The 26,282-nt window shown below is 41.0% G+C and overlaps 3 protein-coding genes across 12 annotated transcripts in view; 1 reads left to right on the top strand and 2 right to left on the bottom strand.

Moving 5' to 3' along the window:
• Window positions 1-2,597: 2,597 nt before the first annotated feature.
• tspan33a (tetraspanin 33a) lies at window positions 2,598-9,702 on the bottom strand. The gene is made up of 8 exons (XM_040035318.1): window positions 9,444-9,702; window positions 7,617-7,674; window positions 7,257-7,384; window positions 6,882-6,956; window positions 4,108-4,203; window positions 3,890-4,018; window positions 3,637-3,795; window positions 2,598-3,552 (listed from the first exon to the last, which is right to left on the bottom strand). Exons 1-8 carry the CDS (start codon window positions 9,543-9,545, stop codon window positions 3,451-3,453), a joined length of 849 nt encoding a protein of 282 aa, XP_039891252.1. The 5' UTR covers window positions 9,546-9,702; the 3' UTR covers window positions 2,598-3,450.
• A 167-nt stretch (window positions 9,703-9,869) lies between these two features.
• Window positions 9,870-14,225, top strand: LOC120735712 (oocyte zinc finger protein XlCOF6-like). 4 transcript variants are annotated; one of them, XM_040035302.1, is made up of 8 exons: window positions 9,870-10,255; window positions 10,532-10,660; window positions 11,716-11,826; window positions 11,991-12,086; window positions 12,315-12,425; window positions 12,540-12,657; window positions 12,741-12,941; window positions 13,028-14,225. In XM_040035302.1, the coding sequence occupies exons 2-8, from the start codon at window positions 10,553-10,555 to the stop codon at window positions 14,038-14,040; spliced, it is 1,758 nt and encodes a 585-aa protein (XP_039891236.1). In that variant the 5' UTR covers window positions 9,870-10,255; window positions 10,532-10,552; the 3' UTR covers window positions 14,041-14,225. The 4 variants fall into 4 exon arrangements, with proteins under 4 accessions (XP_039891236.1, XP_039891235.1, XP_039891233.1 ...); XM_040035301.1 differs by having other exon boundaries at window positions 10,446-10,660; XM_040035299.1 differs by having other exon boundaries at window positions 9,870-10,285; window positions 10,446-10,660; window positions 12,318-12,425.
• A 2,047-nt stretch (window positions 14,226-16,272) lies between these two features.
• cacna1c (calcium channel, voltage-dependent, L type, alpha 1C subunit) overlaps window positions 16,273-26,282 on the bottom strand; it is a 218,103-nt gene continuing 208,093 nt past the window's right edge. For all 7 annotated transcript variants that reach the window (XM_040035288.1, XM_040035289.1, XM_040035292.1 and 4 more), the window contains one exon: window positions 16,273-26,238. In XM_040035288.1, coding sequence (XP_039891222.1) covers window positions 25,732-26,238 — 507 coding nt within the window. In that variant the 3' untranslated portion in view covers window positions 16,273-25,731. The remainder of the gene's footprint in view (window positions 26,239-26,282) is intronic.

Here is a 26,282-nt window from a genome sequence, read left to right as displayed (position 1 = left end):
CTGGTTAAGGTGGCTATACTGTTAATAAAAACACAAACACACGGACAGAACTCACACAGTCAAATTATTTTAGGCTCATCCACTTATCGTTCTTTTCTTTTGACTATGGCGGGATACCAGAAAAAGCACATACCTAAAAGGTCAAAACTCCACCATGTTGTTGATATTGCTCTAATTGGAGAGTGCACTTGTGGTATTTGGATGACTGCTGATGCTTTGTGTTCGCAGTGAATCTGGGTTAGCTCTGCTCTGTCCTGAATGTCTGTGTGTGTGTGTGTGTGTATGTGTGTGTGTGTGTGTAATGCACGTCTGGGCCTCTATAAAACCTACAGTAACACGGCTGCCTCAGTGAGTCAGAGGAGCGGGGACCACACACAGAGCACTGGAGCCCAGGCCAACACACACTGACTCACTGACTAGAATAAGGGACACCTACGGAGCGATATACTGCGGTTTGAACTGTCACTTTGTCATCAGTTTATTCTGCATAATTACATAATTTCAGGTCTCTGAAAAGTGCTAATGAAGTGAGAATCTAAGAGGGGAGTTAAACTCACAAAGACATGTCATGTTTAGATTGGGAGAAAAAAAAGGCTGCTACAAACATAGGACTGTGTGCGCTCCTAAACATCACAGGCATCAGGTTTGAAGTTGAGATCTCCTCAGAGGTTTTCATTTGCCAGGGAGAGAAATGGGGTGGAGATAAGAGGTCATGTTGGTGTTTGCTTCTTCACAGTTACATTAGACTTCTGGCCACGCAAAGCTCCCTGGGTAAGAAGTAAAAATTGTGCCAGTTAACTCTTCCAGTTAGGAAACAGGATTTGTGTCATTTCTTTTTAATGAATATGTACAGTACTGTGTAAAAGTCTCGAGCCACTCCCCATTTTCATTTTCTTTGCTTCCAAGGAGTTCGCTCCTTGTACCTTACCATTTTCAGAGGACCACTTACCACTGATTTAACCCCCTAAACTCCCCTAACTCAAAATGTGTTTACATTTAACAGACAACTTGGTAAAGACCAAAATTCAAATAGGATCTTTAGACACTTTATTCATAGTAGCCTGTCAGAATCTATATCTATAAAAATGGCAACAATAACACAGTTTACAGGGATAAAATAGTATTTCTGCCCCAACAAGGTGATTCCCAAAGAGCAATTAGCTGAAAGCTGAAACATTTTGAGAAAACTGAACAGGTGGGCTAAAAACGATCTAGAACAGATGAACAGTACCTGAAAGCCATGTCCTTAAGGAACAGAGGAAATAGAAAAAAAGAAGAAAAGAAAGGCTGAGGTCTGCCAAATTAAACATCAGACTGAAAAATCAGAGGAAACAGGTCCTTGGGAGGGTTAAATCAAAATTTGAAATTTTTGGTTTAAATCATCATCAATATGTATGGAGGTCAGGAGAGAGGTCCAGTAGTCTACTGGGATCTGTAAAACACAGTGGAGGCTCTGTCATGGTTTGGACTGCATTTCAGCCAGTGGTGTTGGAGATTGTGTCAACATTGATGGAATTATGTACCTGGAAATGTAACCTCAGATTCCAGTTGTGCATGCAATATCAACTAGAACACTTTGACTCATGGACTAGACCAGGGGTAGGCAACTCCAGGCCTCGAGTGCCGGTGTCCTGCAGGTTTTAGATGTCCTTGATCCAACACAGCTGATTTAAATGGCTAAATTACCTCCTCAACATGTCTTGAAGTTCTCCAGAGGCCTGGTAATGAACTTATCATTTGATTCAGGTGTGTTGACCCAGGGTGAGATCTAAAACCTGCAGGATACCGGCACTCGAGGCCTGGAGTTGCCTACCCCTGGACTAGACTCCCCAGAATCTGCACCTCAAAATTCCATCCATCCATTCGCTTCCGCTTATCCTTTTTCAGGGTCGCAGGGGGCACTGGAGCCTATCCCAGCTGTCATAGGGTGAGAGGCGGGGTACACCCTGGACATGTCGCCAGTCTGTCGCAAGGCCAACACACAGGGACAGACAACCATTGCCTTGACTTGAATGCCCTTCAAGAAGCCTGGAGAATTATTCCTGAAGAATACTTCGAGAAATTATAGGAAAGCTTGTTTAATAGAGGTTGTGTTGAAGAATGAAGTCAGTGATACCAAATACTGACTCGCAAGCTCATTAGAATTGCCTTATATACTGTATTTCCATGTGTGTCGATAAGTCACTGCTACACCTTTCCCATTTTCCAAGCAATATACCAAAAAGAAAAAAAAAGGGTAGCTCAAGATTTTTGCACAGTACTGTAAATTTACAGCTTCATGAAGCAGTAAACATTTATGACTAGGCTGAAGCTAATCCTGACAAAACATTTCAATAGAACCAGACTTTGCTTTGCTTTCAGAGTCAATAAATATTTTCCCCCCTCAGTCAGGGGAGGTCAGTCTGCACAGTGACGGGTCACAAAGTACAAACTGGCTTGTACAAATAACTACTTCAAGAGGGTGATTCAACAGCACTCCAGACATTTGTTTTCCTCTTTTTAAAAGAATTCTTCTATATTTTAGTTTTAAAATAAAGTGAGAGCAAGAAGGATTCAGAATTTAAACTAGTTCAGTCCAAACACAAGAATATGAACTGTGTGGTTTGGCAAACATTTATTTGCAATGGCAACGTATTTCAATATACACCCTACAAGAAAATCCCGCGTCTCCACAGCCATGCAGGCAGTCAGCTGGCCAAAATGAAAGGAGGCGATGACATCATGTGCAGTGTGAGGTCTTGGCAGAACAATTGAGCAGGCCAACATGGCAGCATGATTGTGAAAGGTCAGAGCAGCAATGTAAACATTTGCTTGCGGTTTTTGTCGAACGAAACCTGTTTATCATACTGTATGTTATTGCTTTAACTTTGTAACATGTTCGGGGGGTGGGGGAGGTTCTGGAGCATTGAGGTAATACAAGCTTGCGAAAGAGGAAGAAACTATTCACGAAATGGTCTGTATGCATTGGCTTGGCCTTGTCTCAAGACATATTTTAAGTATGCTGAACTTGAGTGACAGACACAGTTCTAAAGGATGACATTAAACAATATGTGATTTACAGTAATTTTCAGCACATTGAAAAAATCAGAGCCACCTCCCTGATGGTAAAATTATGCTTTTTGCTTTTTAAAATTTTTGTTTTTTTTTACTTTTGTAATAAAATAACACAAAATAAAAAAGATTTAATTCTTGTAGATATTTTCGACTGCATCTCCTCACTAAAACGTAACATCCTGAGCACCAAATATACCTTCTGCCCTTGCTTGGGTATAAAGTTTGCTTTTAAAGTAACCCTTTCAAAAGTCAGCATTTGGTCTGTCCGTGTGTCCTTTGTCCAAGAATCATAACAGGCTCAAAGGACTCTATTGGTTTAGTTCTACCAATCAACCCCGATTATGCTGGTGTCTACATGCTTCCTGTTCTCCTCATCAGACTTTGGTGTCTCCTGGATCAGCTCCACGGATCAGAGCTGTGTTTCTGGTTGTAGTTCTGCAGCTCGATCTGGTCTTTGATCTGGTTCATCAGAATCTGAGACAAAAGCATTCCAGCCAGCTGCAAACCAGAAAACATGACAGAAGGTTGAACATGTGTCTCTTCTATTAGAAGCTGTGTGAGTGTTGGTATGTAATCTTCTACCTGTGGTATAGCCAGTCCCAGCGCAATGCCTCCTAGTAAGAACAGGTTGCTGTGGATCCAATCAACTATTTTGTCTATGCAGCCATTGGTGTGAATGCGGTTTCCAGCCTCGATGTAATCCAATTCCTGAATGTTGTGACCGCACATGGTGTTGATTACCTGCCCGCAAATGAGCACACAGTTAAAACACATGAAAAACAACAAAAATGAACCACAAAAATCAGAATCAGCATATTCTTAAAAGCAAGTTCACCGTGTCATTTCTTAAGATACAGCAGGAAAAGGGGACAGAGCAGCGTTCTCGGCTGGGGTTGTCCTTGCTGCAGTTGAAATACATGTTCTGTGACCAGTCCAAGTACCTCAAAGCACCACAGCAGTCAAACTGATGAGACAGAAGAGATCAGAAGATGGAGTAGCCACCTAAAAGGCTGCCATCACCCCAACAATTCCACCTTCAGGCTAAATCCTTACCTCTTCCTGACCAAAATCAATAAGGTTTTGCAGATCAATATCATCTCTGTAGTGGACAATGGCATTGTTGATCACCTCGGTCACTTTACCTCTTGCCTTGAAAGAAAAATGAAAAAGTATTTTATGGATAAAAAAAAAGTAAATAAAACAATGAAATAAATCTAGAATAATATGGACAAAGTGCAGCAGAGGGCGCTCTCATCTTATAATACACAACCTCTCTCCCTGTGTGTGTTTGTTTGCTTCGTTGGCTGCCAACTCTGACAAGATCAGGAGTTTGGAGCAACCAAACGTGGCACACATGTACATGTTAGGGCCTTGAAGAGTTTCATCTCCGTCAGATTTTGTAACGTCATCATGTTGCCTAGCAACCTAAACCTTTTTAAAATCATCCTATATTTAAATCTTTTTTTTTTTTTTTGCCTGTCCCGTTTGGCTCTTTTGCCATCAGAATTATTGTCTAAAGGCGAAGAAAGATGCCCAACGGATTTACTTTACCAAATGGACCGTCCCAGCCTTGCCGTAATGGTCTATTTGATTCACCTTTTATTGTTTATTTTATTTTTTATTTTCACTTGGTAGATACGGGACAGACTTGAATGAGGAAAAGAAAAGGGAGAAAGAAAGAGGGGAAAAAAAACAGCGGAGAAGAGGGACGGGGATAAAGGGCAAAAAACAAAACCCAACAAAATAAGCAGACAAAAATACATAAATCAATCACCTGGATCACCTGTTGAGAAAGAAAAAAAGAAAACAAGCATTTAACAAGGGATAAACAACATCATGATGATCTATGGGAATATAACAGTAAATACTAAGTGTTAAACATTATTGTGCAGCACGTAAGATTGACAGCGCACAGTGTGCTTTAAGGTAGGAGCCAAAAAGAGTGTAGTTTGTGTGTGTGAGCACCCGTGTGTACACCTGTGAGCATGAACGCGCTTGTTTTTAAAAGGTTCCTACATGTAATGATCTGTTAGAGGGTGTGGGGGAGCCACATTCCCGTCCTCCAGGGCATAAAGCAGGTATGGAGGAGATCAAAACTCCAGACATCCAGAGGCCCCCAGAACACAAGAGACCAAGGAAGACCAACAGAGGGGCAGCCGCGCCACTGTCCCAGAAAGAGCTGACGAGAGTCCCAGATGAGGGGTCACTCAGCAGCCGTGGAGCATAAGCCAGGGGGGGTTGCAGTGACGTGCCCAGGAGCTCCGCCGGCAGCCAGCTGCGCCAGAGTGACCGAGCCCCAGGCCGAGAGGCCGAGGGCACCCCACCCCCAAAGTGGCCCGAGCGAGCCCCAGGCTCCAGGCCCCGATAAGCAGCCACCAAGGAGTGAGCCGGTGTGTACCTGGACTCCCATCCCCGGACACAAAGACCCACCAACGCACCGATGTCTGAGGGCGTCTGCCACTGGCAGGGGAAGTGGTGGGGGGAGATAGGCCTCCATACCTTGGAGGACCTGGGATGTCCCCAGAGAGGTGGCGTCTGATACCCGACCTGACATATAGACACAGAAATACAGGCACACACATATACAAACATCCATTCCCACCCTCATGCTCTCATATGCAATTACTCAACACTCACCCAACGTGGAGACAAACACAAAGAGACACTGTACACACAATCACACTCCCCAAGCGTACTCTAAGCCCCAGGTCTAGGTACCCCTTGAGGGGGAAACTGCACCCAGACCCAGGTGGTGTTACCCTTTTCCCTGCGGTGGGGAGATGCAGACCGCCCCGACTCCGCAGCAGCAGGGAGGCCCCACATTCCAGACCGCAGTCGGACGGCCAACTCCTCCTCCCAGCCCCCCCGCTCCAGCAGGCCACAGAGAACGGGGGTGTGAGAAGACTCCAAACCTCCCTCCGCCCGCTCATATGTAGTGTTGATGCATGTGTGTTCTAAGGTGCATTTAAAACCCAGGAGGGCATGGAGCTACCTGCCAGAGAGCAGCAGGTAAGCGCACAGCCCCTCCTGATAGCCCTCAATGTCTACGTGTATTTAAAATTGAGAGGTGAGCAACGACGCCAGGGGTGAGGTGTACACCCTGATGGTAATTTGGAGTCTGTGTAGCGTGCCCACCCCCAAGATCCTATATGTATGTGTTATGAGAGTGTGAGTAATGTGAATGTCTAAGTTGTGAGATAAAATTGAAAAAAACATTTAAATCTTACAACAATAACATCTCCTTTCTATCCAAAAACTTCATTTAGGTAACTAAGCATCTTCCTAGCAATGGGAAATAATGGCCTGTTTTTAAAGCAATCTATTTTTATTTCACGACAATCACGTCAAATTTATATCCACAAAAGCTTAGTTATGCACGATACAATATATTATATAATCATGTTGCACAGCAACCAACTAGCGATGAGCTAAAATGACTTTTATTTGTTGTCGTTGTTTGTTTGTTGGGTTTTTTTTTAATTAAAAGAAAATTAATATCATGTGCAACATCATTAATAGGCAAAAGAAGTAGTCTTAAGCACCAGTTTGGAGCGTGCTTTTCAAGGTTTTATATTAATGTGAAGCTACTGTATAACCTCTCATATGACTAGTGCTGATATTCTGTATAAACATAAAACAAAACTGTATAAAAATCATCAAATGATAAAGAGCCCCCCAAAAGACTATTACACCCAAAGGTATTTATTATAGAATGAGCAACAAAAGAAACCTATTTAAGTTTTGAAAGAGTTGAGAATACAGAGAACTGAAATACATTTGTGTTTACATTATTCTGATTGATAGAATAGTCCATATTGTTCGATTACCTTATCTGAAAAGATGAAGCCCAGGACACCAGCAGTCAGCTGCAGGATGAAGATCACGATCAGACAGATACAGAACTGGGAGGAGGGAAAAAGAGCAGTCGTTACCACATTGTAATTTAAACCTCCTCCTGTGTCTCCATGAAGCTGTTGCTTATGAGCGCCTCACTTGTAAAAAAAAAAAAAAGTGCAGATTAAGCAAGAAAGCAGAGAACAACTAGTGAACTCTAGAAGCAAAATATTTTAATGGTTTCCTAGTGTAACCTGTTTGCTTGGCATAGATAGCACAAATATAACCAATGATCTTAAAAGATTGTGCATCTGGACCCTTAAAGATATAATAAAAACTTTAAAATCCATTAAATTCTTCTTCCTCACAGTTTGCAAGAGGCAGAGGTTTTCTCGGAGGGACCCCACACAACCGCAGAAGGTGATGATGAACATGAGGACCCCCACGATCAACAGCATTATAGCGGGGTCCACAGCGAGACATGCGAGCGCTGTTTCTAAAGCAGAAGGGGAGAGAGAAGACACTCAAAGGATAACACAGACAGAGAGGGCAGGCTGGGAAACATTTCTGGAAATATAATTCAAAAACTGCATTTTCAAGTATGTTTTTAGTGAAAAAGTGGACTAACAAAGCCTTACAGAAACAAAAGCACTCTACCTATATGTGATGGGACTCCCACTGTGTTATTAAAAAAGACTGTATGCTTCATAAATAGAGGATTGTTTTACCTGCGTGTTTCACAATGCGGGCATACACTCCGATTAACACCAACACCAGAGAAATTATCTGAGAACAAACACATAGAAAAAAAAGATTACCCAAGATTTCTTTATCCTTGGGGCAATTAAAAAAAAAATTAGAAGTGAAGTGTAATATGCACTCGAGGGGAATATGAAGAAATATTTCTTTTATGTCTCTGCTTGTACAGGGTGCATCATCATCTTTCCAGAACACTCGATTACAATAATAAGAAAAATGTGCAGTGGCTACACATGAGTCACCGATAAGGCTGCACTGATGATTTTCCAGAAACATTCACTCTGAATCAGTGTTAAACTGCATCACCAACAATTGGTTGTTAAAACTAGGAGATTCTTCCAGTCTCTCTGCTTTAACCTGACTATATTAACCTACAGCAACCTGCAGACTTCATTAAAAAAATAAAGGCTCTTTCACTCTGCACTGCTTTCTCAGTCTCAATAGAATAATAGTAAATACTCTTCCCAGCCTGAATGACATAGATCGAGTTACTGCAGACACTGTGCCTTAATGTGGTGGGAGAGAGAGGTCAGGTTTGTCTTTTTGGAAGGGTTTAGTTTCACAGTCAAAGGGAAAAAAAGGGAAAAAAAAACCACAGGGGTGATATTAGGAAGGTAATTCATGTCTGCGAGTCAGTAATTCCCATGAAAAGAAGCGACGCGCACTACGAGACTCACTGTAGCTGGAGGGAGCAGAAATGACAACACATTCCATACAAGTTTTTACAGACTTATCCTGTTTGTACACGAGCACTGCCTCAACACTGCTGACACACTTATGCACAAAAAAAAAAAAACATGCAAAAAATTAAACAATTACAAATATAATAGAATGTGCAAAGGAAACACTACAAACACTGAGCAAGGACATAAGAAAAACACTAAAACTTCATGTCAGATCTTGGTTTAAGCATTCTAATTTTCCTGAAAAAGGGTTAGTCTCCTCACATGGATCTAAACCTCAGCTGGTTAAATCTGCAACAAGAGATCAACTCTAAAAATGCTGTAAGAAATCTCCTTAAGTTCTGGCCCACGGTCACCTGACACCGCAACCCACTGATGGGAACGTTTTGTTTACAACCAACCTTCTGAGCTTCGCAGTTTTACATAATTTGCGGAATTTTAATTTGAATGATGTTATTCAGTCATTTGTTGAAATAGAGATGTATCACCACCTGCACAACCTGGCACAGGGGACAACCTCTGTCAGGAAACAGATGTGAGGTGGGGACATTAAACAAATGTGTGGTCCCATGAGTACATTGACCCTGAAAGTTTGCTTGGCATTGAGTATGTAACAAAAAAGGAAATCAGTGAAACTGGGAAAACTCCTTTGTGTTCACCTTTTCTGGTGGCTGAAACAAACCACAGCACTGACTGAGGTGACCAAATCCAATCCTGATTTTCAAAGTGAGAATAAAACTTAGTCAATGTTTAAACACTGAGCTGAGAACACCTGGCGTATTTGTTTGTGTGTATGCCTTTGTGAGTGAGACCCATACTTCCTTCTCCCTTCTACTCTTTCCCTCAGTTTCACTCTGAACACCAAAGTTAAAGAACAACTAAGTGAAACAAAGCAGCAAAGTGTTCTGCTGGCCGCTGAAGAGGAAGTGATGCCTTACATGGTTGGCATAACTAAAATCACAGCATAAACGTCTTTGAACTATTTGTTATTCAAACGTCCCCTGGAAGCTCCAAAGACAAATGATTAACCAGCACACAGAGTTCCTAAAATGAAGGTCACCACACGCTGAGATCAGTCAGTCAATGCTTTTATAATAGCGTGCGATTACTTACCCAAAATATAAAATTAAATATGAACAGCAGGTACTTCACAGCTGGGTTGACAAACGTAAACTCCTTGTCAGATCTAGGTGCGCCTCTGCTTGTTCGTGCCATGGCGACAGGTGAGCGTCTTTATTCAAGTTTGCGCGCAAAAAGAGCCAAAAGCTGGGAAAAGGTGTTTCCTAAGGTTAAACCGAACACCTCTCAGCATGATGACGACGACTGATTTGCTGACATGCTGACACATAACAGTAAGGTAACGAGTTCCCAGCTGCCCGCCGACCCTGGTTGATAGTAGCTGGGTGTGTAAAAACTGGGTGTTCCCATTTTTTCTCCACTGTGTTTTTTTTTTTGTTTGTGTGTGTGTTTTTGTTTTGTTTTGTTTTTCACAACAGATCATACAACCTGGGGCACTAAATGTCCCCTGATATTAACAGGGTCCAAGCACTGATTTAAAAGACTGAGTTGGGATTTTATTAATTGGAAACAACGGTTACATTATCAATAAGTACAAAAATAAAACCCCAATTGTAGGTAAACATGTATGAATGCAACACTTGAGACAAAAAAAGGGCAAAAAATAGAATATGGAGAATAATATGATTTTTTTTTCTTTTCTAGTCTATTAGAAAAAAGTAAACGTGAACCACATTTGAGCTAAAACTGTCCTCTCGCCGTCTGCTTTTATTTTGAAGGCACGATATCGTCATAACATCCGCTTTACCTAGAGGTTATTTCCGTGTTTATCAGGATGTCTGCAGAAGTAATAATCAGTCAATTTTATAGAAATATATCAAATACGAAAATGGCGTGGAAAAGCGAAGGTTTGTGCGATGTTGCGCGTTTGTTTGCTAGTAGGTTTATTTATTTTCTTTAGCTCAGAGAAGACTTCTTAAAACAATTAGGCTGTTAAGCTAACGTTGCTAATTCTCTCTATTCGTATAGCTGTAACCTGTTAATTGCAGTTTCTGGTTAAATTATGTGGTGCTTTCACTCCAAAACCTTTGTTTCCAGTGTCTTCGGCAGACCGTGTTCTTCCTCCAGCCTCCCTGCGTCTCCTTGTCCCTCCAGTGAGACTCATGTCTGCCTTCGTGTGGCAGGTAGCGCAGCAGCTCAAAGTGATGCAGTATGACAAGCTGGCGGACTTCATCAGTTTGGCAACAGAGATGGTCCCAGAGCTGCTCAGTCCCACCCAGAAGGCTCAGCTCATCCTGGGCCTGAGAGCAAGGGTAAGTGATTAGTCCCAACTGTAAATACATTTTAATGTCAGTGAAGCTGAGATGAGGAATTAATAACCTATACTAATGTAGTACTTATCTATGTGGCCCCTCAGAGGGTCTTTTTCCTGCCTTCACCTTAAGGCAAGGCAAGGCAAGTTTATTTGTATAGCACAATTCAACAACAAGGTGATTCAAAGTGCTTTACAGAGACATTAGAAACAAAAACAAATAAAAAGCATGATTTAAAATTGATTAAAACAAACAAGCAAACAAACAAAACAGATCAAATCAGAACAGTAGATAAAATCAGTAGTTAAATGTAAGTTTTGAAATTTACATTTAACTTAATGTGCTAGTGCATGTCTAAGTAATAATATATATGGTAGGTTTTGAATATTGTTGTTAACCACAATTTACATTTTAACCACATTTAAAAGGCTTTGGTAGTTAATTGAACTACTTGGAACATTAGTGAACATTCCCAGGTGTGGCCAACCTACCAAAAGTGCTCCAAGATTACATCGACAACTCATCCAGGTGGTTGCAAAACAGTCTTGTTACATCTGGGATAAAAGTAACACAGCATTTCTTTAAAAAAAAACATCATACCAACAGTAAAACATGGAAGTGGTAGTGTGACAGTCTGAAGCTACTTTGTTGTTTCAGGACAGGACAGGATGACTTGCTATAATTGGTGGAACCATGAATTCTGCTCTATTCTAGAAAATCCTGAAGGAGAATGTCCAGCTATCGGGTCATGCCCTGAACGTTTTTTTTTTATTTAGGTTATTTATTCAGCTTATTTTTGTCTAATATTGCAACTTGTTTGATGTAAGTGTGAGAACCAGACAAAAATCTGATCTCAGGAGGGTGGCAAATACTTTTTCACAGCACTTAATGTAAGGCATGAGTTCCGTAATTCATCATTTCATTCATTACATTTTTGTTGCTTTCGAAGTTGAAGTGTTTTGTGTTGCTTGTTATTACACGCCTAAATATTGTGCTTCTGCTCATAGTGGCAGTCATTTTTTTTCACAGTGTGTCGTGATCTTCTTTTTTTGCAGCTGGTTCTTGAGCTGTGTCGAGGTGATGGTGTATCCAACCTGCAGATGATCCAGAGTCAACTAGATAAAATCCACACCTGCAGTGTTGAGCTGAGCTCTAATCAGGAGATGGTGGGTGTTTTTAAAGACAATTCAGAGCTGTTTCATCACCAAATTTAAAAAGATAAACAAGCAAGCAAACAAAAAATTTGGCAAACAATGAGCTTTAGGAAAAGATAGATTAAAAATACAGAAAAAAAACTTTTTCCCTGTATTGTGTGTCTTCTTTTTGACAGGCCAGTTCTGATATATTGAAGACATCATACAGCAACTTTGCTAGCCTGGTTCAGAACATTTTGAATGTTCCTTTTGAGAAGGAGTTCTTTTTTCAGGTAAGTTGGTTTCTGAAAAATTCACAAGTCATAAGTTTTGAAGCCTCTGATTTAGCTACAATCAGTGGCTCATATGGTTCTAACTTATCAGTCACAAGGTAGCCACAATCTGTTTTTTTTGTTTTCTGCACACGGTACCATAATTTACATGTTGTATTAAATGTATAACCTATAATCTATGCTTCTCATCAAGTAGATGAACCTATAGTTCAGATATGATTTCTTTAGGAGGTTTTTCCTGCCAACTACGGCTCCATCTTTAACCAAAGGATCCAGAAGCTTGTGTCCGTTTTCCTGTCCAGACTTGAAGAGCTGCTGCCAGTACCAGACCTGCAGCAGGTACTCCAGCAGTACTACAAAAGTAATTTGCAGCACGAGATCAAAATTTGTAACCTCTAAGATTTTTTGTTCTCTTACAACCTGCATTTCTGTGGTCTTTTCTTTCCATCTCAGACAGCAGCTTGGCTCAATGAAACACCTGTATCAGAAGAAATTGGACTCCATCTGTCTGAACCCTTCAGTTTGAAGACCCTGCTGCATCATCACAGACAGATGGGGACTCTAAGTTCAGGTGAGAACCTTTTTTTTTTTTTTTAATGAAGTATTATAAATGAGTGAGTAATGTGTAATATATCGGGCTTTCTTCTCTGACAGCACGGTCAAGCAGTGAGGACGATGTCATTTTGTCCACACTAGCCCTCCCTTCTCAAACTGTCGCAGAGAGGTTCACTGAGGCTTATAGTCAGGAAGATCATGACGGTGAAGAACAAACACCATCACTGGAGGGTTTAGAAGAAGAATCAAGTCAAAGCTTTGATGTCACGGCAAATGATTGGCTGCCAAAAAAGAAACCAGGTCAGAAAAAAAAGTAGGAGACCAATATTACTCTTGAATCAGTTAGTCTTATCTCTCTGACTTGCTGTGCTTTGTACTGTTTTCAGGTCCTTTCTCTTGTTTATTCATCTGCCCTCAGTGCTCATTCACACATCGCATAAAGAGAAAAGTCCAGGAGCACATCCAGAGTGAGCACCAGATAACCGCTTCTATTCACACAAACTTTTCTGGGAAAAAAGTCAGGAAGAAGATACGTCAGAATGCTGTGAAAAATCAAGTAAAAGGTGACTCAGAGAAACGGAGGAAAACCGAACCAAAAAGTGTGGCTAAAAACTGGGAATGCAAGCAGAAAAATGACAATGTAGAAAATAAGGAAAAGCGTAGATGGAAAGAGCCCAAGCAGGAAGACAGAAGGTTTCTGAGCACGCGACCTGTGAACAAAAACTTCACAGAGAAAGAAACCAAATGTCCGATGTGTGAAAAGTTCTTTGAACATCCAAATCAATTGAAGGCTCACATGAAGCTCCACAGCTTCCCCTACCGCTGCAGCCAGTGCGAGAAAGGATTCACCAGCCCATCAGGCTTTTATCAGCACCAGAGGCTTCATAAGAGAGGACGAATATTCATCTGTAACCAGTGCAACAAGGGATTCCTGTGCAGGTATTCACTCAAGCAGCATGAACGCCTGCACAACGGTCCCACCAACTTGTGCAACATCTGCGGGAAATGGTTCAGCAAAGCTGGCATCACGAGACACATGCAGATGCACAGAGGGGAGAAAAACTACCTCTGCACCACTTGCGGGAAATCCTTCTTGTCTTCGGGCGAGCTGCTGCTGCACACTCGGTCTCACACGGGGGAGACGCCCTACACCTGCGTCCAGTGCGGGAAGGGTTTCTCCAGCAAAAGTCACCTAAATGTCCACATGCGCTCTCATACAGGGGAGCGCCCATACCTGTGCTCTGAATGCCCCAAGCGTTTCCTTACGTTAAACTGCCTAAAGAGGCACACACTCAGCCACAATGGGGTGAAACCATTCAAGTGTCCAAACTGCGAGAGAGAATTCTCGCAGCAGGGGAATCTGAAAAGACACCTTGCCACTCATAAACCCCACATGTAGTTTGCAGTTCTTATTTTATTGTCAGTCAAACAAGTTTATTTCAAAGTGGAATTCCAGAATGAACTACCTTCTGTACGAAGAAATAAGTGTGGGAAGCATTAACCATGCAATCGCTGGAAGTATAAGCTTTGTTTGCTTCAGTGTATTCGACAGGTATTAAAGTGCACTTGAGCATATGCTTACCATCAGCGATGTCAGTTTCATTTTAGTTTCACACACCATTACACTCGCTCACATTGTAGTGTAGAAAATCTGATGATGAAGCTTTCTGGGTGGAGTGCTGGTTAAATATGCAACACTTTCACTTTTCAGCTCTCCGTAAAACTATTCTAACTTCATCCCTGTTTAAGAAACCTGCAGCCTTCCCTTTGAGCTGAATCCTATGAATGTTCTTGTGCCACTGAATTTTTTTGGCATTCTTGTCAAAAATGTAATTATCTTAAAATTTGGGGGTTTTCTCAAAATTTAGATGTATTCACTTGAACAAAGTTTTCAACAACTTTAAATTCTGACTTGTGGAAGGTGGGTTTTTTTTCAGCAGGGGAACAAAAACTCTGTAGGACACAACCCGAAACGTCAGAGAAAACCGGTGCAATCTACACATCCGTTAGCGCCTGAGTGTCATTTCAAGTTTCAGTTGTTTCTTTGGCATTGTCTTACTGTGCGGGATCACCTCGCCGCTGCCAGGTGAAGTGATTAACATTTATTTGTTACAATGAAGAAGCCAGGAAATGTCCTCCCAGCATTCATCTTAAAGTTTCTGCAAATCAGGCACACCACCTCTCCCTCAATGACACCTTCTGCATTCAAACTTTGGAAGGAGCCAGGACTGATCCACAGAGTCCTTTACAAACGTAGGCATCTGGAAACTTAGAGTGAACACATTTTCTTCCAAAGTTGGACATGTTTAGAGAGCAAAAGCCCACACAGTTCTTAGAAGGAACTCAGTAGTGTTTTGTTTTGTATGAGACCCTCTTGTTCTTTGTGAAATAGCTGGTCCATACAATAGCTTTTCAGGACCTTTGATAGTTTTACCGTATTGCATTCACGGCACTTAGGTCATGTCAGAGTTAGTCTATTGAGGAACATGTGAGGATAGAGACCTGTGAAAAACACACACCACTGTAGGAAATGCAATTTATTTGCAATTTTTTAATAACATCATTCCTCAGATAAAAATGCAATGTTACAGGAATATACATCAGATATTAATTTAAAACTTGCTTTCAAGGGACCATACAGTCTAAATATACTTTTTCCTTTTTTATTTACTTGTAGCGTGCGTTATAAGCAAGACAGACTCTGTCACCAATGACAGACTGACAAGTTACAGATACAAACTGTACATTACTTATTTACAAATCAACTTTTTGTTTGGTTTTTTTCTTTCACTTTTTATTGAAAATAGGAGTAGAAAAAGTGATTGAATTAATATTCTGATTTATTTCATTTGTATTCTTTCCCTTTCTAAAATCTAAAATGAAATGAAGGAGAAAAAAAAAATCAAGATCTCTCTTTTAGAAAAAAAAGCAGAACGAGAGGAAGAAAAAATAAAAAGGTTGTGTCAATCGTGAGATCATGTCACTTAGCAACCTCAGAACAAATGAAATTCCTCGCACAGTCGAGGGGGAGTGGCTTACGTTAAAGAATTCAGTTACAAAAAAAAGAAAAGAAAAGAAAAAAAATGGCCATCTGCCTCCAAAGCTACCAAGCACAATAACACACTCTAGTTCATTTTTCTGATCGTAAATAGTGCTGTTATTAAATACTACATTTAACAGTAGCGTCACTACTAATATTACAAGGAATTGGTCTTTGTGTGATCACCTCTCTCCAAAAAAATAAACTCAAGAATTGACAACAGACGTCTCTCTGACAGAGAAGAAGAAGAAAAACAGCTCAGTCCTGTTAATGGCCCTTTAACACTTTGCATGAGTAGTGACGTACACGTAAGATCATACAGAGCAGCATAGCCCTGATATATAAATGAGGAACAGAAAGAAGATAAAGACTGTGCTGTACGTAGAGCTGCGATTCTCTTGCCACTAAATCAAGCTGGCCAAAAGCAGGGAAGTGCCTTCTTTGCTTAAAGAGATGCTCCTGCATCATCAGTAATGGAAGAAAACACTGGTGATGCTCTCAAATGGGCCCACTCATCTATTTAAAGCTGCATCTGCACACGCGCAAACAAATACAAGACCTCTATGTTTCTAACTCAACTGAGGCCTTTTATGTCTGTGCTGGTCAGAACATCTCTCTTCCATTAATGGCTACGTAGAAGGAAAATCTACAAATATAAAGTGACTCCTCAGGCGTGAGTAAGAGCATATAACTGTATCCTACATTCACGGGGTGATTGGAGAAATAATTCTCATCTGCGATGCAATGTTAAGTAGCTCTTGTCTGTAAAATGAAGAGTGGAGAAGCAGATACAGGCGGAGACATTCGTGGTTCTAATGAGGTGAAAGCTGTTCCAAAACCAGAACCGCTGACAGTCAAGTCTGCATTGTAAAGCTGCTGCCACACCTCTGAAGTAATATCCCAAAGAGAGTCGCGTTTGCTGCTACGGAAAGACTCAATCTTAGTGTCAAAACGGAGTGCCAGGCAGGGCTCTCTGTGATTTGGAATGAATGCGGGATAACACACAAGGTCTTTGAGGTCCTGACAAAACAGTCGTACTAAATATTCACATAAAAGGTGCTGTTGTAGGTGCCGCTATACGATGAGTGAATTCTAGTCTATACATTATTCCTAAACCCACTGGGCAAGCAAATTTCATCTATCAGGTTCAGCTAAGAGCTTAGCAGCCCTGGAAAAACGTCGCCACCAATATCTGATGACTTAACGTGGTGCTATGAGGGGAAAAAATGATTAAAATCAGCTGTTTGGGTGCTGCTATGTGCGAGTGCTGCTTAACATGCAAAGAGCTGGCTATGAAATTCAGCAGTGATCACTTATTTAAAGCTAAATCAATCACTTCTACTTTGAAGATGTATTGATTTCATTGATCCCAACAGATTAAATACGTGTAATGATCATGTAACCCAAATTTGTAGTTTTAAACAGGCTGCGTGTCCTTGATCGCATTTAGTCCATCAAGGACTGAATGAAATGCACCTGTGCCCCACTGCATTTCCTTACCGACCTGTGATGTTTCTTCATAAGATCACGTCTTTGCACGAGCAACAAACAGATGCACGTAAATCTTCACACAAAATCAGTCTCTCTCTCTCTCTCTTTTTTAAATAAATAAACTCACAGCATGGCACCTGAAACTTGATAAGGATGTTTCTTTAAATAAAACCAGATTCTTTCATCCGTCCCACAAGCTGCAACAACCTGCCCCTAACAGTCATTTAATATTATATAATATAGCTATAATATTCCTATTATTTAATATCTAAAATAGAAGACATGCAGTACAAAGTTGCATGTAACAATATGTTCCCGCTTTCCGTTTCTGCCCTCTTTCCCAAAGCGTTCATTAGCATCGAAGTCAAAATAACATCTGAGGTGATTCTCTTGATGATTTTAATTCTACTCCTACGACAGCTGGCTATTCTAATTGTACCTGGAAAATAAAATACAATTTATATTCAAAATAGTCATCTTAAAATATCTTTGTCGGCATCAAACAGTGATCAACAAACGCTTTGATTTACAAGAAAATATAATATGCATCTGCTGCAACAATGGTAGATCCACGTGAGGAGATCTGAGTGACCGACACGGGGAAAGATTACAAGACTTCTGCTCTCCAGCCTCACACTCTCCGAACTGGCAAAGTTAAGGATAAACACACAACTCTAATACTTCTAAAAAGTGTGTAAAATGCTATTTTTTTGTTAGTTTATTTTCATTTTTTTTAAATACTGAACAGATTAAAAATTTCTCAATGTACAGCAGCTTTTCTCCGTAACGATAAAAATCAGTCTTGTCATCCTTTTGTGGCTTCCCAGTGTCAAGATTTTATGAAGCAGTGACCATGTTTGTATTTCCAGGCTAAATCCAACAGATAACATTGTTGGTGAATAAATATGGCAAAACCAACCTGAATTCATTTTGCTTTCTTTTAAATAAACGGTCAAATTGCTGCACTGGAGTCTGGAGCTTTTACTGTAAATGCAGACAAAAGATCTTATCGAATTAGTTCATCAGGTGCAAAACTACTTGACTTCCTACTCTGCACACAACGCAGATGAATAAATGACTCTACACACACATGTAGATCAAGTCCTCCAATATCTTTTTTTGGAAGTAAAAGAAGAAAAAGAAAAGAGGCTACACGATTTAAACGGCTCAAACCCTCCCCCCCCCATAAAGATATCTAGTCCTTGGTAGGTGCCATTTTTGGTTAGGTCTTTTAAAAATGTACAGTGTGTATATGTTTTGCTGATGTAGGACTACTTGAAGAGAGACACGTCTCTCAGTGCTACAGTAGGAGTAATAACCAGACTCTGACCTGCACGTACAGGTTGCTGGTAGGACGTTTCAGACCTCTGGCCAAAACACAAAAACAAACACGAGCAAAAGCATGTCAGGATTTGGATCTGTCTGCTGCTTAAAGTTGGGGTCTTGAGCCTTTTAATTTTGGAGTCACAAGCAGGGGCGATGGATTGCTTTCCTGTGGTGTAGCTGATTGTGAAGCAACCTTTCCGAATCTTCCTCAACAGCTCAGAATGTGGGCAATAAGTTGAAAAGCCCCACGATTTACTATGAAACATCCATAAACGTCCATAGCTTAAACATTCAGTTTTCTTCTTCGGTGCTTCCTTATTTCCTGCTGCTTCCTTTTGCTTAAAAAATACATTAAAGTGGGAATTCATACTGACTTCTAGTCAGCAAGCCTACATAGAAGTGTCCTTCCTGTTCCTTAATCTAACATTCTGGCGATTAAATATCATATGTTCATAAATATTTTGCTATATATGGTATATAAAAATATACAATCATTGGCTAGTGGTGAGACAAAAGATATCATCATTTATATAGGACCAATATTTTATATCCCTATGCACATAAAACATTACTTAAATGTATTGTATAATCCACCATGTCAGATCACCCTCCAGAAATCCAAACATGATGAAATAATCTCTGCGTTCAACATTCTCAGGCCAAACGCCCACGTCTTCCCATTGTCGTCGACCGCTGAATAGATTGTCACCCATCTGTCAGGGACTAAGCCGTTCCCCACTCCAGCTCTGCTTTCACTTGAGGAAATTACTTCCATTTGAACTGCACCCTTTTGTGGCAGAGGGGCTTTGTTTACAGTTTAACTGGCTGCAGGTGGAGATCCAGGACGGCTACAGCTTATCAGCCTGTTAAACCCGCTGTCATCTGTCTATGTGGGAAAAGAGAGCACAAGTATACAAAAAGACCCCCTCACACGTAGTGGATTCAAGGTGGAAGATGTGGCTAATAAATGATAAGAGCTTCACAGACGCACGTTTGGTGCACGTTTACCACAAACTGAAATGAGCCGTGACTAAAGGGGATCCATTATGCTTGCTTAATATTGTTTTTCTTATTCTCAGATGTTACCAGAGTAGTTTAGCATGATTTACGTTTTAAAATAATCTTATTTACTTTACACTGCGCTTTAGTGCAGCCTCTCTGTTCATCTATTATCTGAGGTTTCTTCCTGTTAAAAGGGAGTTTTTCCTTCCTACTATCGCCAAGTGCTTGCTCAGGGGTCATTTACCTTTCATTTTAGAAGATACAACTCTTTGATGTGGCTGCTGCTGTGATTAAGCACTATATAAATACAAGTGAAATGAGTTGAAACAAGCAACTTTAGATGTTTCAACTTCCTTTAAGGCAAATTTCTAAGGTTCGAAGCACAGGCGGGCAGAGCTTTTGTGCTCATAGTCAAAGATATGTGCCCGAAATGACCATTTTGGGATAATTTATGCATATGTATATTTATGTAGAGCCAACATCTGAAAAAAAATATTTAGATCAGTCAGAAGTTTGAGCTTTTGGCTCACACGGAATACTCGTACATACGCTATTTGAAGCTTTAAATATGAGGATATCGTAACAGTATATAGCTGACAGAAATATGAAAAAGCATATTAGGTCCCTATCAAAGCAAATGATTATACCTGAGCTTTTCCTGATAATCAGTCAGCTCTGTTCAAAGGGGCCCTCACTGCAGGTTGGTACCAATATCATATTACACACTGACTGTTTACAGCACAGCTACACACCAGTCTTTATAGTAGATTTGTTTGCAGGTTTTGTATAAGATTATTTTCCATTTGAGCTGAAACACAAACATTTGACCAATATAGAATGCAATTTTACTCATAATGATGAGTGTTTATATGACCTGCAGCATGATAAAAGCCTAGTAAATTATTTGTGACTGGCACTGAATAGTAAAAATGTTAGAATATCATCCTATAGAGTAGAAACATTTGAATATATGCTGTGTAACTCCTGCCTGTCTGTCCTCAACCTGGATTTAAATCAAAGTCTGTCCCAGTAATCAATTTAAAAGTAATATGGCAACACAAAGCCTTATTTACTGAATTCAAGAGAAAAAATATTAAACTTTATCATTTATCTGTTCTTAAATTTCATCTCGCTGTCCTCCTCAGGGTTATGCACCAGGAAAATAAACTAAAAGCACATAAGACACAAGATATGCAAAATCACCTTCCGTGGACTCTTCAACTGCTGTCCAGTCAGTTCTGAAGAAGAAATACTGCTTTTAATCATTTTATGTACACTAAATAGTCATATTTAACCTGAATCAAACAAAACAACTGCAAAACCCGGAACGCTCAAATGTCAACACGTGAACCTCATGCAATGTTTACACCCAACAAGCTTAATTCTTAAAAAAAACAAAAACAAAAAGGGGAAATAAGCAACATAAAAAGATACAGTCAGAAAGTAGGAACCTGGGGAAATATGGTCAGTCGCTTTTGTTGCGTCTCCACTGACTGCTTGTTAATTCACGAGGAAAACACTGACCTTCAGGTCACTGCGTCAAAAAAAAAACAACAACAAAAAAGAACATGCTCGACCTACACCCTGCGACGAGAATGAAAAATAAATAAATCTGCACTATACCTCACTGCTATGTACCGGATTTCAAGTATGTTAGGTTTTCTGGCATGGAAACCACCAAGGTGACTTAAAAACATAACAAACAGAAAATAATACAGCTTCATGATACTGTGTTGTTGTTTTTTTTCTTCACTTTCACAAACATATTTACTTCAGGATCCTTGTATACAGTCATAGTTATTGCATTGTTTTTGCATATCTTGTGGGTTGCAGGATTACACCCACTCATACCGTTACGCTGCAACACAACGTCTCGTGCTATTCTATGTGGGACATAAAAATGGCAATGCTGCTCCACTCCACATGGGGGCACCACAGCTCTCTTAATTCTGAAATCACACTCACCAAGCCTGGGTGGTACTTCTGATTTGCAGGGTTGCTTTGTGTATTTATCTATATGTTAAAATTTATAAGGAACACAAAAGTAAAGTGAATGTAGTCTAAGTACATTAATTCATTATTTATCAGCTGGAGATGGTCCTGGACTGTTTATAATATGTTGTGCAACCTTGTGGAAATGTTCCTATCCAATACTGTCACTCATTACTGGTTTCCACATTCATGGCTGTTGATATACTAGCTGATAAAATAGTAATAGTCATAGTAAAAAGCTGATGGCTCCACTGCAGCAGAACAGCTAGAACCATTGACTTTTAAACTCAGGGCTAACTAAACTTCAGCTTGACGAACTGAACAAAGATTGGTGCTACTTTTCAGGTATTAACATTCTTGACTTTACCCAGATCTGCAGCTTATAGCAAAACTAGCCACCAAACGGTCCTGTCAGCTTATGCCGGCAAATTATTATTTTTTAAGAGGTGCTTTTACAATAATTCAAAGAAATGTTGACAGTATTTTTATGAAGGCAAATGATTTTTGGGGGGGCATAAGTTAGGAGGGTTAATTCCTTTTGACAAAACAGACTTTTTCAGAGTTTGCAGTGTCATAACCACAAAACAACATCATCACTGCCACTAGAACATACTCAACATTCACATTTAGTTTGCATAATAATGTCAGAAGTCTGGTACTGGCACAGGACGCAGTGTATGGCAGTGTGTCCATGCATACCTCCCTTCCCTGCCACAAAGCTGCTCTGCTTAACATGAAGGAATTAGAGCTCGACAGTAAGTCCTTAATGGTAAATTAAAGAGAAACGAATGGCCGTAAGTTAAGACATACGAGTGTCTCTAGGTGGTCGTTCAACATCGCTGATGACTTGAAATGGCAAAGGCTTTTGCAGTGTATTCGAATTTTTCTTGGAATTAACTAGAGAAACTTGTGATTTAGGTTTAAAATGACTCATTAATGTCATAACCAAAACATGAAGATGCACTGTTTGGTGACTTTTGGTATTCTCCTGGTGTACTTTGCATTTTGAAAGTGCTGTTAACACCAATTAGATTTCTCCCTATTTGAGAATCCATCTGCTAGGCCATTGGCAACCTGTATTTAAGGGTCTTACAGTGTAGGTGGAAGATGCTTAGTTTTTGGAAAATAAAACTGATAATAAGCTTCATCTTCGTCCTTCTGGGACTCAATTTCCTTGGATTAATAAAGTTTCTCTGATTCTGAAATTTTTAAGACTGAATTTCATGAATCTGTTCCCCCTTTTATTTCTTACCTGCACACATTCTGCATATTTATCGATTTCACTTTTAAATACTATTAAATTGTAGAAATAATAATAATGATAATAATAATACATGTGGCAGTTGGTACCAATGAGGTGATTTTGATGTCAGGAATGCTTTTGGAGACGGTACAGTACCGAAGTGAGACCTGTGCCCTGTGTAAAATGCTGAGGCTTGAATGAAATACCTTGCAGTGGTCGTACTTTCAGTGTATTCAAACTATACCCAAGGATCGAGTTAAAAAAGAGAACGATCCATCAAAAAATTTCAGGCTACTTATAAAGAAAAAAAGTAGCTTAGGATACAATTTCCATCCAAAATGTAAGCTTTGTGATTTCTATCTAATAATTTATCACATTAACCAAACAATTATCATCGTCTTATAATTATCAGTAAAATTTCCTGCTTGTATGCTAATTTTTTTTCAGCAAAACTGTCTTTACCAGTAAATCATAAATATCACAAACAGGAAGTCGGTTTTATCTCTGAAACCATCCCTGATAAAAAAATACATTTTATGATACGAGCCTCATATAAAGATGTGTGATTCAGAAGTCTTGCAGCATCTGTACACCAGCCCTAAAAGTTAATTTGGAGTTTAAACTCAAATGGTCGTGTAATGTGTGATACGCGGGGTACCACCCCCACTCTGAGTTCCTTTACGAGTTGTCACTGTGCCGCTATGAATAAGGGGACTTCTAAAATTCAGAGCAACAACCGCCATGATTAAGAAAAACAGCAACTTGCCAAAAGGCTTCTTACCGTCTGGAAAAACTGCAATGCCTGAAAGATCTATAATTCACTCTGACCTTGCTGGAGACCTTACAGTTAAGTACCTCTGAGTGGGGAAATAAAGAAAAGTTATGCAAAAACTAGTTGTTGAAGACAGAGCAGCTTCTGAGTCTGCAGCTTGGCTAAAAAGTAAAAATCTTGCTAATGAAATCACAAAGCTTTGGAAGCATGCCTGTCCATGGTAACCCTGTGTTAAAGAGGCCCATTATCACACATACACGCACATACCCACACACACCCTCACGTACATACAAACAAACAAGACCATACTTGTAATGCTACCTTAATTTACTGTCTAGGCTTAAAATCAGCTTTTAGAATACACAAGTAAATCACTCAAACACACACACACACACACACACGCACGCACACATTTTTTCTCTTCTGGGAAAAAAATAAATAAATAAATAGATACAATCTGTAAAAGGTGCATACTGATAGAGAGAAAGACCCCCCCCTCCCCAATTTTTTTTAAAGATACACACTCTATCTCAAGCATTCATACATCCTGTACTAAAACGCAGACACACATCCGCACGCACAAATATAGTTATGCACTCGCACACAAACACTACGCCCTGCTTCGTTACTTAAAACCTCTTAAAATTCTCCTAAAATAAACCGAGCAAAAATACATTTATAAGACCAGCACCCCGATTGTGCAAACAAATCAAGGATAAATTAAACCAATAACATCATGAATATAAAACAAAAATAGTCATGGCTAGCCAGTTTTGCACAATATTGAACTGTTAAATACATAGTGGGCGTGGTCTGTAGAAATCGTGTGTGGCAGCAAATCCAGTAGGATTCCACGCTGAGAGGAAGAGGAGGGTCCTGGAGAAGGAAGTGTCTTTGATTGACGTCAGAGTCTGTTTTTCATTTCAATCGCTCACTCCCGTTCTCCCGCGCACCCCGCCATCTTTGTTGCCCCGTTCGACAAACGCACGCCTCCCCGAGGGCTGACAAAGCAAAAAGACTCAGCGATGGAGGGAGAGGGATGGTGAAGTAACCAAAGAGGAGGGAGGAAGGAGTGAGGAACGGCGAGGTATGAGGCAGAAAGGGGGGGCTCGCTGTCTCTGCTTAGCCACCCAGTGCTCCTGTTCGGGGCAGCGAGTGGGTGTGGCCAAACGAGGAAAACCGGTGGAGGAGGCGGAGCCAGATCACGTTGACAGACGATTCAAGTTTGTCTCTCGCTGGAGTTTTCCTGACCAGCGGTGGAATAAAAATAAAAAGAGCTGGCTAGCTTCCTGTTGGCCAGAGAGTGTCTTCCTCTGCCTGGGCCCCCCATCCCTATTGCAGCCTTATTGGGGCTGTTGGACCATCCCTCAAATCCTTCCCCCCCATTGGCTGGAGGTGGTGTGTCACCTCAATCCCACCTCCAGGCTGGCAGGGCTGTGCTCCATGGTTCCTTAGCTTTGGAAGAGGAGGAGAAATGAGATTTCAAACAGGGCTTTTTTTCATCCCTGTTTTACTCAATACAGCGCTTCATCATCAGTGAACCAAAGAGGAGGAGTTGACCTTTGACCTCAAGTGGGTGTGGTCAGACTGTAATCCAAACTGACCCCTTTCAAAAGCTGGTCTGCTGTCCCCTACCTGGTGTCATGGCGGCCAGACAAACAACAACAACACAAAGTAGGCGTAGGAAATGAAAACATTAAACACACTATGTTGTCTGCAGGAGAACCATAGGAAGGACTTCCTGGCTGTGTTGTTTCTTGTCTACCTTCATTCAGTCATACTTCCCTTTGTCTCTTTTCTTTTTTGCTTGTGTCTACTTTTCTGCGCTTAACACTCTGAGGACATGATAAAACTGTGAGGCACTTTAGAGACACACTCAGACACGTGTGGAGAACACACGCACATGCGCGCACAGATAGAAAAAAAAATCCTAGATCACACTGACAAACGTGCGTAAGCACACGCTCGTAGAGTATATCGCTTTTACAGCAAACATCCATCCATATACTAACTCATAGACTAACAGAGTCACCAAGTGTTTAAGGTTGCATCACTGGCCGCCACTCTCCAGAGCGACAGAGTGTGTTTGTATGTGTGTGTGTGTGTATGTGAAGGGTGGGGACAGACAGAGCCAGCCGCGGTGCTGTAAGCAGCACCTGACAAGCATCAGTCTCTGGTGATGTCAGAGGGGCCAGTTCGTCGATCGAACCCATTAACTTGACTCCTATAAGCTTGTCACACACTCCATATCCTCGTCCTCCAACAGCCCGCTGTTCCTCTGTCGTGCTCCTCCGATCACAAGCGAGCCTCTGTAGTGCCCCTCTTCCCTCCCTCCTGCCTCCTCTTCTTCCTCCTCCTCTTCTTCTGGTTCTCTCTCTCTGGCTAGCAGCTCCTGCCGCTCCTCTATAGAGGAGGGACCGTGTATGGAGCCTCTGCTTCCTGTGGCTTCTCCCCCACCTTCACTAGGACTCAAGCCGACCACTCGGTCCCTGTGCGTTGATGCTGCTGCTGCTGTTGTGTGGAAGGGGAGGACGTTGCCGTTAGGGCTGTGCTGAGAGGTGGAGGAGGTGCTGGATGTGGCGTTTGTGGGCGAGGTGCCGTTGAGAATGTTGTTGGCGGCGTGCTCCATCTCCTCGATGGTCATGTCGCAGGCATCAGCCAGCTCCGCTTTGGTCGCCTCAATGAACGAGGGGTCCTGAGCAAAATGACCCAAGCCCTCTGATATTAGGACCTTGACAGGGAAAAGATTAAAAGAGGGATGGACAGAGAGGAGAA

This window comes from Simochromis diagramma, unplaced genomic scaffold, assembly GCF_900408965.1.
Source record: "Simochromis diagramma unplaced genomic scaffold, fSimDia1.1 OVJJ01000816.1, whole genome shotgun sequence".
In the NCBI taxonomy this organism is placed as follows: Eukaryota; Metazoa; Chordata; class Actinopteri; order Cichliformes; family Cichlidae; genus Simochromis; species Simochromis diagramma.
Note: the sequence above shows the minus strand (reverse complement) of the source record. Positions and strands in the feature narration are given on the sequence as shown.

Excerpts from the sequence above, each read along its gene's own strand:
- LOC120735712 (XM_040035298.1), top strand. The coding sequence starts at position 10,183 with ATGTCTGCAGAAGTAATAATCAGTCAATTTTATAGAAATATATCAAAT. Across the intron at positions 12,426-12,539 it reads CAGTACCAGACCTGCAGCAG|ACAGCAGCTTGGCTCAATGA; the intron begins GTACTCCAGCAG and ends TTTCCATCTCAG. Across the intron at positions 12,942-13,027 it reads GCTGCCAAAAAAGAAACCAG|GTCCTTTCTCTTGTTTATTC; the intron begins GTCAGAAAAAAA and ends TACTGTTTTCAG.
- tspan33a (XM_040035318.1), bottom strand. The coding sequence starts at position 9,545 with ATGGCACGAACAAGCAGAGGCGCACCTAGATCTGACAAGGAGTTTACG. Across the intron at positions 4,019-4,107 it reads TTGATTTTGGTCAGGAAGAG|TTTGACTGCTGTGGTGCTTT; the intron begins GTAAGGATTTAG and ends CTGTCTCATCAG. Across the intron at positions 3,553-3,636 it reads TGGGACTGGCTATACCACAG|CTGGCTGGAATGCTTTTGTC; the intron begins GTAGAAGATTAC and ends TCTGGTTTGCAG.